This window comes from Esox lucius, chromosome 19 (genome assembly GCF_011004845.1).
Source record: "Esox lucius isolate fEsoLuc1 chromosome 19, fEsoLuc1.pri, whole genome shotgun sequence".
In the NCBI taxonomy this organism is placed as follows: domain Eukaryota; kingdom Metazoa; phylum Chordata; class Actinopteri; order Esociformes; family Esocidae; genus Esox; species Esox lucius.
Genome location: NC_047587.1, coordinates 4,669,838 through 4,686,934, shown reverse-complemented (window position 1 = coordinate 4,686,934; position 17,097 = coordinate 4,669,838). Strand labels below are relative to the sequence as shown.

At 39.0% G+C, this 17,097-nt stretch overlaps 1 protein-coding gene across 1 annotated transcript; it reads right to left on the bottom strand.

Moving 5' to 3' along the window:
* Positions 1-2,570: 2,570 nt before the first annotated feature.
* Positions 2,571-11,457, bottom strand: LOC105018157 (CD209 antigen-like protein C). The gene is made up of 6 exons (XM_013138780.3): positions 11,041-11,457; positions 8,440-8,535; positions 8,167-8,331; positions 5,396-5,541; positions 3,440-3,540; positions 2,571-3,224 (listed from the first exon to the last, which is right to left on the bottom strand). The coding sequence occupies exons 1-6, from the start codon at positions 11,222-11,224 to the stop codon at positions 3,068-3,070; spliced, it is 849 nt and encodes a 282-aa protein (XP_012994234.2). The 5' UTR covers positions 11,225-11,457; the 3' UTR covers positions 2,571-3,067.
* Positions 11,458-17,097: the final 5,640 nt, after the last annotated feature.

The window sequence follows — 17,097 nt, the reverse complement described above, 5'->3', positions numbered from 1 at the left end:
GGACATGGGTTTCAGCTGTCGCATTCCTTGTGTCAAGCCACTTTTGAACAAGACACAGCATCAGAAGTGTCTCACCTGGGCTTAAGACAAAAAGGACTGGACTGCTGCTGGGTTATGTTCTCTGATGAAAGTACATTTTGCATTTCCTTCGGAAATCAAGGTCCCAGAGTCTGGAGGAAGAGAGGAGAGGCACAGAATCCACATTGCTTGAAGTCCAGTGTAAAGTTTCCACAGTCAGTGATGGTTTGGGGTGCAATGTCATCTGCTGGTGTTGGTCCATTGTGTTTTCTGAGGTCCAAGGTCAACGCAGCCGTCTACCAGGAAGTTTTAGAGCACTTCATGCTTCCTGCTTCTGACCAACTTTATGGAGATGCCGATTTTTGTGCGCGCACGTGCACATGTGTGTTTGTTTGTGTGTGCGCGCGCGCAAGGTGGAATTCAGTAAACATTTCAAATATCACTACTTTTTCTTCTTACATTACAAAATGCACAGTTTTGTACTGTAATGGCAGTGAGATAAAAAAGTGTTTTTAATGGAAGTCAATGGGACATTTTTGTCCACGAAGGTGTCAAGAGGGTGCAAAATTCATAAAGAGTATGAAAGACATGTAAGATTTAAAGACATTGGATTTAAAAAATTTAACTCTGCCAAAAAAATCATGCCCTAAGTTGCAACACAGACAAAATGATCACCAAATCAACAAAACAAAATGGAGCAAAAAGGACAGTGTCAGAGGGTGGCATAAGGGTTAAAGACCATGGTATCCCTGTTCTTAATTGGCCAGCAAACTCGCCTGACCTTAACCCTATGGAAAATCTATGGGGTATTGTGAAGAGGAAGATGCGATACGCCAGACCCAACAATGCAGAAGAGCTGAAGGCCACTATCAGAGCAATCTGGGCTCTCACAACACCTGAGCAGTGCCAAAGACTGATCGACTCCATGCCACACCGCATTGCTGCAGTAATTCAGGCAAAAGGAGCCCCGACTAAGTATTGAGTGATGTACATGCTCATACTTTATGTTCATACTTTTCCTTTTTTTGTATTGGTCTTAAGTAATATTCATATTTTCTGAGATACTGAATTTGGGATTTTCATAAGTTGTCAGTTATAATCATCACAATTAAAAGAAATAAACATTTGAAATATCAGTCTGTGTGTAATGAATGAATACAATATAATATATAAGTTTCACTTTTTGAATGGAATTACTGAAATAAACAACTTTTTGATGATATTCTAATTATATGACCAGCACCTGTATCAAGGTTATTATAGTTTTGCATTTTTTTATTAGTTTTTATTTTTATTTCGTTTTGACTTTTTGTTTTCAAATTCAGTTTAGTTTTAATTCGTTTTTAAAGTGGGTTTGCTAGTTTAGTTTTTAGTTTTTGTAAATGCTTAGTATATGGGCTATTTGTCAGGGGCAAGATTCAAAAAGGTCAGAAAAAGTATTGTGTAATAATAACTCAACAAAAACTATGTTGTTAAGTGTTATATGTATATTTGGAGCAAGGCACAGATTCACAGATGTTAGCACTCAAAACCTGTGATAACCATTGATCATCATACATTTATATGTCTAGCACTAGTTTTGTTATGACCTTTGCCAACAGCATAAATAGATAGAACTCAAAATGCAGATGAAGTTTTTAGCCATCTGATCGCTATTTAATAGATTTGCTTTAATGTTTTGAAAAAAGTATCTGAAAGGGATAGTTAAAATAATTCCTTTGTTCATAATGTTACACAGAACTTTATTATATTAAATATGATTCACGCTTTCACAAAATATACACATTTAACACCCTAGAGGCCTACCAAATTCACACCCCATGGAAATTCCTTTAACGTTACCTCTTACAAAATCCACACGCCGTACCAAAAATCTAACGTTACACAACTTCTAAACAGAATTCACACTCTATACAAATACCACAGCTGTACAATTTTCACATCCTATTCTAAATTTATACAATAGCCTTCTGCCTACTCATCTGGATTGAAGCAGCAAACATTCAGTGTAAAAGTAAAAAAAAATAATATTTGAATCACAGCTTATAGTGTTTTGACATCGACAACCCAAGTGCATTTTACCTCAAACTTGCGACTTAACTTTCTAAAGAAGGAGCAATCGCTTCTCGGGTAGACATTAACACACTGACGAAATTATATTCAGAATGTAAAATATGTTTATACCACTTTTTAATGTGTGATTGTGTTCATGAGATACCAACCTTTCGCGAACTTCAACGTCGAACACTCGTTCTCATGGAGACGCGGTGTGCACGGAGGGGAAGTGTGTGTGTGTGTGTGTGTGTGTGTGTGTGTGTGTGTGTGTGTGTGTGTGTGTGTGTGTGTGTGTGTGTGTGTGTGTGTGTGACAGAGAGAGAGCAGGGAAGGGAAACACAGCTGAGCGAATACTCTGCGTATTTTAAATAGCGTTAAAAAAGGAAAGACATTGACCAAGACGAAAACTAAGAACATTTACTCTATCATTTTATCTTAGTTAGTTTTGTCAACCACACATTACAGTTTTAGTTATCGTTTTTTTGTAATGCCTCGTTTTAATTTTTATTTCAGTTAACGACAATGTTTTTTCACCACCTAGTTTTCGTTCGTTTTCGTTAACGATTATACCCTTGACCTGTATATGCTAGTCTCAGGTTCTAGTGTTGATTGCTCTGCCAGATGTCTGATTCTGGTCTGTGGTTCTCATCTTTGTGAATAAACGTAACTAGAGGGAGCTACGTAATGCAGATCTCCTGCAATTAAACCCTAATTGCGTTTGCATAGTATACCACAAATGTCTGTTTAGCCTTAGAAGTAAATTATGTGGAGGACTACATTTTACTTGGTCTTGTAGTAAATCCAAGCTTTAAGGAAACTGAGTGAATCTGGTGCAGAGTTCCTTGATTGACAGAGTCCTACGCACAGAGCAAAGATGGAGGAATGAGGAGAAGGTACATTAAGGGTACAAAAGTATTGAAGACAGAAGGCTACTACTGCATCTCTGGTAGTAAATAGGAAGTGTATGTATGAATGTTCCAAAAATATCTGAGTGTCAGATGTCATCGATAACCCTTTTTTCACAAATCCAGTTAAGTTTTGTCTCACAATTGAAGTCATTCCATGTCTCTACAAGGTCACGTTGTATATAGTAGATCTCAGCACAATCCTCATGCTCATAATCATTATCAGGCTGTTGGTTATACCAGTACCTAGAGGGTTAACACACAGAACCAGACAGACACTGGTGGTGAACAAATACAAAATGATTCCTCTCAAGGTATTTCCGTATGTTAATTATATATGGTTGCTATAGATACATGTCTAGAGCATATGGAACGAAAGGAAACATTTTAAAGAACATGATTTAAAGAAACACATTTGTTATTATAAAAAGTTTCCTTATAACATATGCATCATCTCTCACCCTCTGGTCAGTATTGTACCATCTACCCATTTCCAGGTCCCCTCTTCATCTTTGTCAGTCAGACCAATCCAGGATCTCTTTTGAAGGCCACTGAGAAATTTCTGTGGAGAAACATATGTGTTACATCTTAAGGGAGGCGGAGGCAAATGCAGGGTCAAAGGCGCTTTCGATATGAACAAAAAGAGAACCAACATGGAACGCTTCAAACACAATGACTGACAAGGACGGGGAGAATTAAATACACGGACTAACAAGGTTAACAGAAACAGGTGGGGGCTAAACACTGGTGAAAGGAATAAACCGATTAACTGAAATGAGAACAGGAAAGACCAAACAAGAACATGACAAACCAAGGACACACAGAAAACACGTAGGGGAACAGTCCTGTCCGGCCGGGACCGGCACAATTTGTATTTATTTACCTTAATTTATACAGTAATTTACCATATTTCTTTTAACACAGCCTATGTACAATACATATTAAGTCATACAATTATGCAATTGTTGATTTTTCTGTACTTAAATGTATTTTATTTTAGCCTTTTTTTAATCTGTCATTAAAGGTTTATTGTTACCAATTCCATATGTTGGTTTGAAAGAAATCATGTGTGTAGTGGAAAAACTAATTGATAAGGAATTACTGCAGGAGCAAAAATAAGAACCTATTTATTCAATAGCTTGTGGCACCTCCACTTGCAACAGTAAACATCTCCTATAGCCACTAATCAGCCTCAGACTGATTAGTACCTCAGACTGATCTTTTTTTTTGAATGGTTTTGTCCATTCCTCCTTACAGAACTCAGCCAATTGAATAATGTTTGAGGGGTGTTAACGTGTACTGCCACGGCATCTCCTGTTGGAATAAGGTCAGGACTCAAACATGGTCAATCCAAAACACAAATCTTTTTTCTGAGTGGTTGTCTTTCGGCCCAGCTCCAGGTCCTTGACTGATGGCCTGCGTTCTGTTCAAGAATTTCCTGGTATACCTCAAAATTCAAGGTTCCTGTAATGATGTGCAGTCGACAAGGTAGGCAGCATCATGATTTCACCAAACATACGGATTGTGATCAAAATGCAAATTTTTGACTCAACTGTAGAGAAATGGACCTGACATTTTCAAGTTTGTCCAAGTGGTTTCTGGTGAAGTTAAGAGTAGGATGGGCTAGAAAAGCTTCTCAGTAACATACTTTTAAGAACTGTACAATAATAAACCTTCTGACATCAAGGTATCAACTCCAAAACCCCTGACCAAAAACAAAAAACAAGGTGTACAATTTCTTGTGCCTGAAACCAACCAGCAGTACCACAAAAAAGCAATGAAAAAGAGACTACAAGTATAATGTAACACTCTTACTGCAACTACATTGTTGCAGTGGTTCCCTTGCAAGCTAGCTGTGGTTGTTTGTGAATCATGGCAACGATGCTCTGCTCTGCACCAATGACAATGATGCTCTGCTCTGCACCAATGACAACGATGCTCTGCTCTGCACCAATGACAACGATGCTCTGCTCTGCACCAATGACAACGATGCTCTGCTCTGCACCAATGACAACGATGACAGGGAATGTCTAAGGAATTAACTAAGAAGTACATGTATTTTACTGGGTATTTAGTTAAGAACACCTTGTTTTTACCGCAACAACATGGAAGAAATGATGGTCTATTGTCTTGCCCAAGGACAGAACCGAGGGATTTCATTGCGCATGTCTGCTGTAGTTTGTTTTGAGGAGAGTTGATCACATGACTTATTGACGTCAACAGAGGAGGAGGGTGCAGTATTTCCAGAGAGAATTGATGCAAATATGTTAAGAAATGTCACTTGGGCATTACATAATTATCAAAAAGATGAGGTGGGGAAATTATAAACTTAAAACACAGACCTTATCTGAAGTGGATCTAAACATTCCCTGTTTTTCTCTCTCTCTCTTTGATCCTCCCCCATCTCTCCCTCTCACCTGTTCCTCTTCACTGTTGATGATCACCAGGTCGGCTTCTGTCTTCTGACAGTCCTCTCTGCTCTCCTTCCAAGATTTCTTCTCAGTAGAGAGAAAGTACAAACTGGATCCAAAGTATCTCCATCCCAAATGTTGCAAATGTTTCTCTGTCGAAGAGTAAATGTGAAAACATTGAGATAAGTAGCCAGTATCGTAAAACTTTTAATCTTATGTCTTCCTTGAATTCCTAAATGTATACCAAAGCTCAACTATTTCTTTGACATCTCTATCTGGCACTCGCAAGACCCAAAAATAGAGTAGTGGTTGGAGATCCAATCTGAAATATGTTTAAGGTGAGAGGTAATCAAATCTAAACTGTCAAATGTGTCTGAACTACACAAAATGGCTGCTGGTAGCGTGAATCTGCCAAAAGGCTTTGAGTTGTCTGTCAGTAAATTATAAAAATCCCCATGCATTTTCTGCAGAGGCAGAGCTTCAATGGGTGGGAAGAGTGGGCACACATGGCAGCCAATCAGAGGGCCCCGCAACAAGTTTAGCTTTTGACAAAAAAAATTTTTGCAAGCAGAATAAAATGATATTATGTTTTTTTGCTAGACACAATTTAGTTGATATGGAAGTAATAAACACCTATACTTGTTTTGTTTTTCCATAATGTATTTGTATGATCGACCAGAATGTGACCGTGGGGCTGTAACAAGTATTGCCAGATTCAAAGCTTTCCAGATAGGGTTGTGTAGAAGAAATAGCATTTGTACTGGTTTTATGTGGAGTTCGCAGGTGATTGGGTAGTATCATGTCAGTTAGATATGGGCATTCTGACTCATTTCAGTAAGCCAGCTCATTCGGGTCAGCTCACCAAAAAGAGCAGGCCCTTTTGGCTCCCAAACGCCTCTTTAAAAAAATATGTTTTGTATTTTTTCAAGTCATACACTTTGACTGTGATTGGTGTTCAAACAATTCTAAGTGAATTATCAAATGAATCTACCTTAACCACAGTGTATTTAAAAATGCACTTGTTTGTTATTCAAAATAATGCCATTAAAACATTAAAGTATAACGTTTTAATGTATATAAATAAAGTGCATATAAATGTAACCATTCAAAACGAATACAATCTGAACAGCATAATCTGAATGCTTTTGTATCTTTGAACTGTGTGATTGTGGGTGTGGTGCCCCATAAAGGATAGACCTTTTGGTGAGGCAACTTGGACTTTAGGGAGCACATATTGAACAGTATGGTCATTTTATGCATATAGTACATTCAACGGTACGCACAATATACACTCAATCAGGCCTATTTATCTATGAGAATAAAATTGACCGCTGATTCATTACAAACCCGTCAGTGAGTGAACTTTCCTCCATGATTTTTGACAGTGTGTAATTGGTTATTGAAGCATTTTGCCCAGCTGCTTTAGATAAGTGCCCAACAGCCTGTACAAATGATGTCCGTGGTTGTTTGTGTTTTTTTTTTTTCCAGAAACGAATTAATTCAAACATTTTATTGAAGACTGATTGATATCAGCCTGCGTGGTCAGCCCTTAGTACTTTTAAACTACAACAACTTTGTCTGTTTTGTGCCAAATGTCACTTTTGTTTTGCTGTTTTGAACACCACTTGATTACCTTCTATAAATTAGGATGTATTGCAATGAATTTCTTTATTTTCTGTGAAGTTTAAACAAATGACTAATGATAATGAGACCTCTGCTCTCTGTCCGTGATGCTGAAATATGCGCCAAAATAGATACAATGAAAGGTGTTTTCACCACTCTCTCTAAGTTGCGCATTACATGCATTAGGCATTGTGAATGTGACAGAGCATTGTAGGTCCTTGACATCATGTCACTGTACTATACCTTGGCTTTTGCTGGAAAAACAACCTTGAATGTATGTACGAGTCGTAATTTTTGAGTCGGAAAATTTGGTTTATATATGGGTGCAGGTAATACTTGGGTTTTTATACATACAAAGCTACAGCTCCGGAAAGAATTGCGACCACTGCACCATTTTGAGAATTGCAACCATTTTCATACACAGTCCCCTTATCTCAGGGTCTCAAATGTAATTGGACTAATTTTCACAATCATGAATACAATTTTCATTTTTAATACTTTTTCGAGAATCCTTTGCAGGCAATGACTGGTTGGAGTCTGGAATGGATGGACATCACCAAATGCAGGATGGCCTGTTTCACTTGTATTGAGAGCTCCTTTGACCGCATGTTGTGGGTTCACACCAACAGCTTAAAAATGCAAAAGCCCCATCTGGAATCAACTCTAGACCTTTCACCTGCTTAATTGATGAAGAAATACAAAGGAATAGCCCACATCTTTTGAGTCAATTATCCAATTACATTTTGTCCCTTGAAAAAAAGGGGTCTACATATTAAAGAGCTGTAATTCCTAAACCCTTCCTCCAATTTGGATGTGAATACCCTCAAATTAAAGGTGAGAGACTGCACCTTCATGAGCTCATATGAATTAGTTAACTGTGACTTGAATATGTTTTGGTAAACAGACAAAATAACAAAACTTGCATCAATGTCCAATAATTTCCTGTAGCCTATTCTATTGGCTACCTACAACAATACTTCTCTGGCGCAAAGCAGTTGGCCTGTGTTAGTTCAATGAAATTGTATCTCCCAGCAGACAAAGAGAGGTTAACAGGCAGAGGAGAAAGATACGTGTTGAAATAACCTGTCTTAAACCAACTGGAATGAGTTGCCCATACTACTTTTATTACTTTTTTATTACACTTAATATCTCACCAAACACAAAGAGTTTTGCCTGTAGCTGGTCTCTCTCTTTACTCAGGTTGTTGTAGCTACTCTGTAGCTGGTCTCTCTCTTTAGTCAGGTTGTTATTGCAGGTCTGTAGCTGGTCTCTCTCTGCAGTTGCGTTTTTCGACTCAGAATCTTTGATGGTTTTATTATCTGCAAAGTATAAACACATTGTTACCAACTAAAACACCAGGTACATTGTCCTGTAAAACCACATTTTAAAACTTGGTGATAATCAATGACCATATGACAGGAACTCACAGTACACAGACAGGACTATGATCCCAGTCAGTAGAACACAAAGCAGCGCCAGACACACTGTAGTAACTCTGAATATCTTCACTGATGTGTGAGACTCTGTGGACACATAAAATTATGTTTATTCATATTGTGAATTCATACTGAGGACCCGAATAGACTATAGTTATGCCCCATTTAGCAACACTTCAGCAATCATATTAGCCATCCGGGCTAATACCGTTGCTATGCAAACAAAATTACCAAAATGTCAGTTACCGCCATTGAGTTTTACACCTGCTGTTTGTAGGCTGGACAATAGAAATTCACCCTAGTCTCAAAAACGGCAAAAAAACGCTGGCAGAGATGGCAAGTGAATTGAATCGAACCTTCGTTGAGCCTCTTCTGACCTGAATGAAGCTTAAAATTCCATTGCCTCAAAATGGTACCAAAACAGGTCTCCTCTTTTATTTTACTACTTTAACCTCATTTCACAGCTCAACACCCCAGTTGTCCCCTTAGTTCTTAGCTGCACTGAGCTGCATAGTTAGTCTGTACATGGATATAAATCATACATTTTTAAAGATACCATCACGCATGCACAACATCAGTGTCTAAACAATTCTCCCATTTCATTTAAATAGGGTGTGAAACCGGGCCAAGTAGACAAAATGACCATCATCTCAACCAAACTAAAACAGAAAACAATGGCTGATGGAATAAAGTAAGAGCTGAAATAGAAATCACACAGAAACAACAGCTAGTGGAAAATATTTCATTAATATTACTAATTACGTTTTACATAGTAGCACACTATACAAAAGACTCCAAGAAGAACTTCCCAATCTTTCCATTCTGTGTATCTCTGAGATTAACAAGGACATTCCAATTGAAATGGCATCATTGATTACCACAATGGGTATCACCAGCGAGGGCCCTTTGGTTGACTCTGCTTTTGGGAAAGTCCAGTCAGGAAGTCCCCTGTCATTTCGGCAACCTGTGGCAGTAAGCAGCCACATTGTATCCCACCCATCACAATGCCCCTCCTTGGATGATTACCGATTGGAACTATCCCCCTTTTGCCGCCAAAACAGCCCTTATCCGTCGAGGCATGGGCTCCACTTGACCTCTGAAGGTGTGGTATCTGGATAGTCCTGTAAGTTGCGAGGTAGGGCCTCCATGGATCGGACTTTGTCCTGCACATCCCACAGATGCTCGATTGGATTGAGATCTGGGGAATTTGGAGGCCAAGTCAACACCTTGAACTCGTTGTTGTGTTCCTCAAACCATTCTTGAACCATTTTTGCTTTGTGGCAGGGTGCATTATCCTGCTGAAAGAGGCCAATGCTATCAGGGAATCCCATTGGCTTGAAAGGGTGCATATGGTCTGCAACAATGCTTAGTTAGGTGGTACATGTCAAAGTAACATCGGCATTAATGGCAGGACCCACGGTTTCCCAGCAGAACATTGCCCAAAGCATCAAACTGCCACAGCCAGCTTGCTTTCTTCCCACAGTGCATCCTGGTGCCATGTGTTCTCCAGGTAAGCAATGCACACACACCTGGCCATCCACTTGATGGAAATGAATGTGTGCTTCATCAGACCAAGTGTTATTCACTTCACCTGTCAGTGGTCATAATGTTATGGCTGATCGGTGTATATTTGAGCAGCTCGGGCTAGCTAACCATTCACAACGTTCTTGATGAAATAACCGATTTGTGTCAAATTTGGTGAGTTTTATATTTCTCCACACCAGAAAAGCTGAGGCATTTAAATGCATTACAATATCCATTCCAAATGTACAGTATCAGTCAAAAGTCTCTCAACCAGCTACACGATACACTGGAACAGTTGTTTTAATTTAGGCATTGTAAAAGGCTATGAAAAACAGTGAAAACTTCAATTTATTTAGAAATAAAACACTTATAAAATTTTGGAATTAATGAATTTTTCATTAAAGCAAGTGTGACACTGACTGTAAAGTGTAAACCATACGAATAATAATGGATAATTAACATTTATAGAGTCTTACAAACATATATAGTCATACAGATTACACATTACAATATGGGTCATAAATGCCTTTAATTAATGCTTTACAGTATTCAGTAATGCAAATGAAGACTCTACCAACTTAAATATGCAAGTAAGTTAAATCCGCATAGTATTTGACCTAGCTTTTTGCAGACTATCATTAACAAATGTTTACTTAAACATGAACAATAACTTATTAAATGTAGTAAATGTTAATACATTTTAACTAATACATTTACCTACATATATAACAGCTTTAGTTAATATTAACAAAAACATATTTATTATGGTCTATAATTCATGTTTGTTCATATTTAATACATCACTGACTAATGTCAATGAATGTACCCTAACGTACATTGTACATTAACGGAAAAGACATGGTGGTCACAAATAATCAGTTCCAGATAAAGTACAGTATTTCGGTCTTTCTTAGGTTTAAGTGTGGAATTGAAAATTAGTTTTGAGTTTAGGGTTAGGGATGGGATTTTATGACTACAGTTTCAGTTATGTGTAAGAGAGAATTTTTAAATGAAAATTGGTTGTTGATTCCCAAAAAAGGTCCTCACAACTATTAAGCTGTGTGTTACCTGAGTGCTGGTGTCCTGGTCCATTATGTGGGTCAGTGTCTCCTTTCTTGTGTGTTTGGGTTCTGGTGTCTCTATCTCTCTGGTGTTCTGTGTTGCTGTAGGTATTCACCATCTTCTCCATCTTTCTTCTGTCAATCCTAACCTTCTTGTTAATATGTGTGTTGGTATAAATGGGCTCCGACATTTTCAATGATGCCTGATGCTTTCTTTTTAATGTAGGTAGTGTAGTGTTTCTGTCTAACTGCTGTAGGTGTTAACCATACAGGAAGCTGAGAAAATACTTTCCGTTGTGGCTGCAGTGTTTTATCTTTTTTAAATGTGTGTGTTGCTTAATATGTATATGGACTCTACTGTACTAATACAATGGTGTGTCTGATTTTCTGGGAAACAGGTACATAGAATAGTAACAAATTGTAAAATGGCACACTACATCTACGCAGCAAGCATTAAGAAATATATAAAGCAAAAATATACATAATGTAAACTAGCAGCAATTCCAAAGAGTGTAGAATGGGAACTATGGAAAGTATGGCTAGAAATATGAAATATTATAAACAGAAGTGTAATATGTCAAACCATTAAATACATTTGACATGGTTAAAATTATGTATATAGACTCCACTGACCCTCCAGACTCCAGCCACCTAGAACACAAACAGATGGAGGTTCAAAAACCCTTCTAAAATCGCTTTGATTCAACCAGTAAAACCCCTGGTCAACAGTTAGGACAATTAGGCAGAACTGTAACACAGGTGCGTCTTCAAGTTTGTTAACCACGCATGGAGTAGATGCATGGTCAACCTTTACAATGTAACAATATTAAACAGTATAGGAAATTATACTTATACAAAAAAACGGATTTAATAAGAACGTAGTTCAGTAGTTTAGAGACAGCACTGAAACCCCTTCTATCCTCACCCACACATCCAGTAACAGCCCCCACAACCTCTTCACACACACCTTACACAGAAGATACACCACCGCACGAGAAATACACGACACAACACCAACCAATACACAACACTACACCAAATGTCAGGTTTTATGATTCTGAGGAACCTAACAAACCTCTTCAATTCGAGCTGTGGTTTTACCCACACAGGTTATAGTCACAGATGTTGAGGGGTTTGCATGGTGACAATACTGGAACTTCAGCTACCAGCAAACATAGAAAAAAACAACAATGTGTGTCATCTGGCAGGCCTAAGTTTTAATTACAAAGAAATAAGGCTTAAAGTTATTAGTAAGTGGAATTGTTGAATTATATTAGTCCTACTCAAATGGCCTTGACATCTGTTCACTCACCACCAACGTTTGTCAACACTGTTTCCACTATATGTGTCTTTCACTGTGTTTCTCATGAATGAAAGTTGAAACGTTTTATTCAAGTCCTTTATGGAGCATTACTTATGGTGATATTATTGTTACTGTTATATTTGTAATTAATATAAATGCTTTTTTATGGGCCAGCATTCTGTCACTTGCAGACCAATGTCTAATCTAATCTGTAGTTAAATCATGGTCTTTCCCTGTTCTGTCTGTCTGCCGTCTCTGTCTCTCTCTGTGTTGAATGGGTCTTTGTTTCGTCTGTCTCTGTCTGAGTGGTTAACTCTAGCCTGTCTTTATGTTTGCACAACACATATATCGAAAGAGGAGGCTGACCAACAACTGGATTTCTCAGAAAATTGCTATCAGAAATTGGTCACCCAAAATGTTACAAGCATTCCCATTTTAACTTTTGGGTCCTTTGTCTCCTAATAAATTGTGTATATTTGGTATATACTACTTTAACAATTATTCAACTTAGTTTTATTCGATATCAGCTCGAATAAAATGCTTATTGCAGTTTCACGTCTGGAATAATGGAATGTCGATATAAACATAACTGAATAAAAGTGCAATACAAATTAAAGCTGCAAGTAGCATTTAGCGGGTATCAACATTAAAGGGATAGTTCATCCAAAAACCACATTTGTTTTACAATTCACTGGCCAAAAGGTATTCCCGGAAGGCACAAAGTCATTTTTTCCAACCATGCACTATTCTGCTCTGTCCCAGGCTGTAATTAGCATTCTTAGCATTGTCCAAATTAATTAATGGAAACGGTTTGTCCCAATACAGCAAAGCTGCATTGCAAGCGGAAAACTACTCCAAAACACAAACTACGTTCAGTTATCTGTCACAGTAGCACAGACTGACCAAAGAACTGTTGGAATTTGGTACAAACTGGCACTAGCAGACAATTTCCTGTAGCCACTGAACACAGCTTCTGTCCTACAGCAGTGACATCATCAGGGTGGGAGTGAACTTTAACCTCCAGAAGCTACGTTAGGTGAGAGTTTCCCTGGCTGGCTCCTTATCTTGAATATCGTTGGTGGAAAATGCCGCAATCGTGTTTTGTGTGCAAAGAAAGTTAAGAGCCTCCCATTGGTCCTGACGAGAGGCCGGTGTAAAAGGGTGGTGCTTTGCTTTTCCTGCTGCCTCTCGCTGGGTCCTTCTGACCTCCGTTCTCTGCTCGGTGGTCCTCTCCTGGAGGTTGCTGACCAAGGTGCTGTTCTTCCGGGGCCCACAGCTGCTGGTTTCCTCACACTATGTAAATGTAAACCATAGACATGCCTGTAGATGTAAAGGACCACCCATTATATTATATATGTTAACATTTACTGTTCTGACAAACACTGGATTAGAACTAGGTGACATTTTGTATACTGATTAGAAACAGCAGTTCCTCCAATTATCCTCCAAGAATCTGTCGATAGATATAATAGAGTTATTTATCCATTGATGCATACAGCAACTCCAATAAAGAGTTTTCATTATTTATTGCAAAATGTATTAGTGTATTTACAACTGTCTCAATGCCGCCTCATTGCGATCCTTACAACAAGCACCGCCCACTGGAAAGTTTAAATCTGAAGCCTGTAATGACGTAGTCGACCACCTGAGGGAGACAAAGTGATGCCTCTGATGCACACAAAACTGGTATATTGCACTTTGTACCTTTTGTATTTTAACTCTCTAGGTACTGGTATTAACCACAGACAGACATTAATGAAGATGGTGGGAAGGAGGAGGTCCATGTCGACATCTACTGTGGAATATAAAACATAGAACGATTTCAATTATGAGACAAAACTTTGTTGGATTTGCAGTGAAGCGGTGTAATAATAACCTTTCTTGTGTTTTTGTTACAAACATATTAAGGAATAAATACACTTCCTGTGTACTTCCATGAGATGCAGTAGTAGCCTCCAGTGTTCAGTAGTTATCATTGCTGTACATCACCAGACACAGACAACACTCAAACATAGATCTCTTTGAGCCCTGCAGCAACAACCAGACATGGTCAGGAGGAAGAGGAATCCCAAAGGAACCAGTAAACTCCTCTACTGAGAGGCCAAGGAAAAGCTGGGAGTCTGGAAATGGAATTACAAGTGTTTGGATTCAGGTTGGAGAAGTAGTTCACCAGTAACAATGCCTCTTTTGTTAATAAAGGTGTTAGGCAGATGGCCAATCAACAATCTTGGCCCCCTGATGTTGCTGTGGATCCAGCTCAGGCAAAACGAGTAAATGGTACATCAGACACTAAAAGTCTGTCAGATTTTCTGTCAAACAAAACCCAAAATGTAGGGACGTATTCTGTTATTTGTGATTTTTAAAAAACATTGCTGAAAACAAATTCTCTATGAAGGTATTTACATAAAAAGACAAAGATATCTGTGTTTTCACACGTTTCCAAATTTGCATGTGTGATGTTTTGCCACACAACCATCAGCATTGTTAAAGGCTTGCCGAAACCACTGTCACAAGCATGCACATGCGTAAACATGGACTCAAATACGTACGATTTACCTGCGCAAATGTCACCTACGTTTCTTAGGGACACCAGCGATGTTCCAAAATGTAAGAAATGCTGAAATAAACAACGATTTTCACCTGAATTCTTCAGCAGCCAATGACTACCAATGATAACACTTCTCTGAGGTCCAGCACAGAATCACATGTTGGAATCAAATGGAAATCATGACTCGTCACATCTGGACAGAGTGCTTACGTTTTCTTCACACACATCGTTTTAAATTTCATATGAAGTGTCTCCTTAAGGCAGTGCCATGTCACCCATCTGGTTATGTGTGCCCATGTTAAATTAGTCTCAGGTTATGGTTATGTTGTTGGTTCTGTCTGACACTTTATCTGTGACCGTGTGAGTAAGGACTACCAGGCATGCCGGTTGATTGGTTCCAAATGTGGAGAACGAAGTACTTTATTTAGAGGGAGCAGGCAAAAAGAGTGGTGAATGGGACCAACGAAAGTCCAGTAATGCTAAAAGCACACAGACGAAGATACACAAGGGCTAAAACCAAACTAATCGACTAAGGACTATGAAAAACACAATGTCAAACACGGAAAATCAGAAATACTACAAAAAACCTCAGTTACAAAGATTCAGTATGCAGTGAAAACATACAAAAGGTGCAGTGAACAGAACTAAATAGTGGGGACTGATGAGAAGGTGAGTGAACAGGTGACTAGAATTCCTGTGATTGTGATCTGAGGAGTGAGGTACATTTAGGTGGGGTGCGTTCGCGGGATTGGGGAAGTGAGGTGCGTTCGCGGGATTTGGGAAGTGAGGTGCGTTCGCGGGATTGGGGAAGTGAGGTGCGTTCGCGGGATTGGGGAAGTGAGGTGCGTTCGCAGGATTGGGGAAATGAGGTGCGTTCGCGGGATTGGGGAAGTGAGCTGGGTGCAGGGGCTGGGGAAGGGGCGTGCTGCGCTTAGGAGGTCCTGGAACATGGAGAGACCGAGACCTGACTGCAGGCCTCACACCGTGCTCATTTCAAACATGCTAAGTAGTATTTGTCACCTTTCTATTATCTTCTCAGGAGAGGACTGTTCTAAAATAATTCACTGTGTTTCTGTTTTGGTGCAACTGTGTACTTTAAATGTTGTTGTGCCTCATTCATTGTCTGTGGCTGGTGATTAGTTTATTATAGAACTACTGAAGACAGGAAGCTACTACTGCATCACAGGAAGTGAATAGGAAGTGTGTTTATTCATTTGTTTGCAGAAAACTGGAGATGTCATTTTCCACCACTTTCACACAAATCCATTTGAATTTTCCTCCACATTTATTATCATTTATGATGATAGTTTATCTCAACACAGTCCTCCCTCAGTCCAACTCCACTGGTGCCATGTGTTCTCCAGGTAAGCGACCCACATGCACTCGGCCATCCACCTGATGTGAAAGGAAACATAAGACCAGGCCACCTTCCATTGCTCCATTGTCCAGTTCTGATAGCAAAGGCCCGGTTCCCTTTAGTTTTCAATCTAGTCTCCAGAAGTCCTTTTACAGCTGATCTGAGAGGCCTAACAGTGCAGTATGGGTTTAGCATGTCACTAATGTAATCGGGTGCCAGACCATGTAGTGCCTTAAAAGCCTGAATTGTGCACAACTTGGAGTTTACCTAGGGTCTTATTGTTGAGTCATGTAAACAAAGCATTACAGTAGTCTAGGCGAGATGAAATAAAAGCATGTATAATTTTTTTCCTTCAAAGATAAAACAGATCTTATTTTGGCAAGATGTCTAAGTTTGTAAAAGCATGACTGCACCAGTTTTTTTGTGTTATATTTAAATTCTGGATCAAAGAAACCCCCCAAATTTCAGCCCACATGCACAATATTTTTTTGCTAGCAATCCTAGAGCCAACTAAACTTCATCCGAAATAGGGGGTCCAATAATTAAAACTTCGGTTTTATCAAAGTTTTACTGAAGAAAATAAATGGACTTCCAGTTTAGCATCAATGACAGCATGCAGTCTTTTGTAATAGTTGTCTATGTGGCCCCGAATTCTTGCATGTGGTATTCGTCTTGGCAAAATGCCTCCAGATCATGCAAGGTCTTTGGTCGTCTTACATTGACCAAACGTTTGAGATCTCCCCACGGTGGGAGGCGTGTCAAGATGTGGTCGGGCAAATTGTTTGTGGCACTGGCGCAGTAAAGGCTTCTTTCTGGCAACTCAACCATGCAGCTCATTTTTGTTCAAGTAGCATCG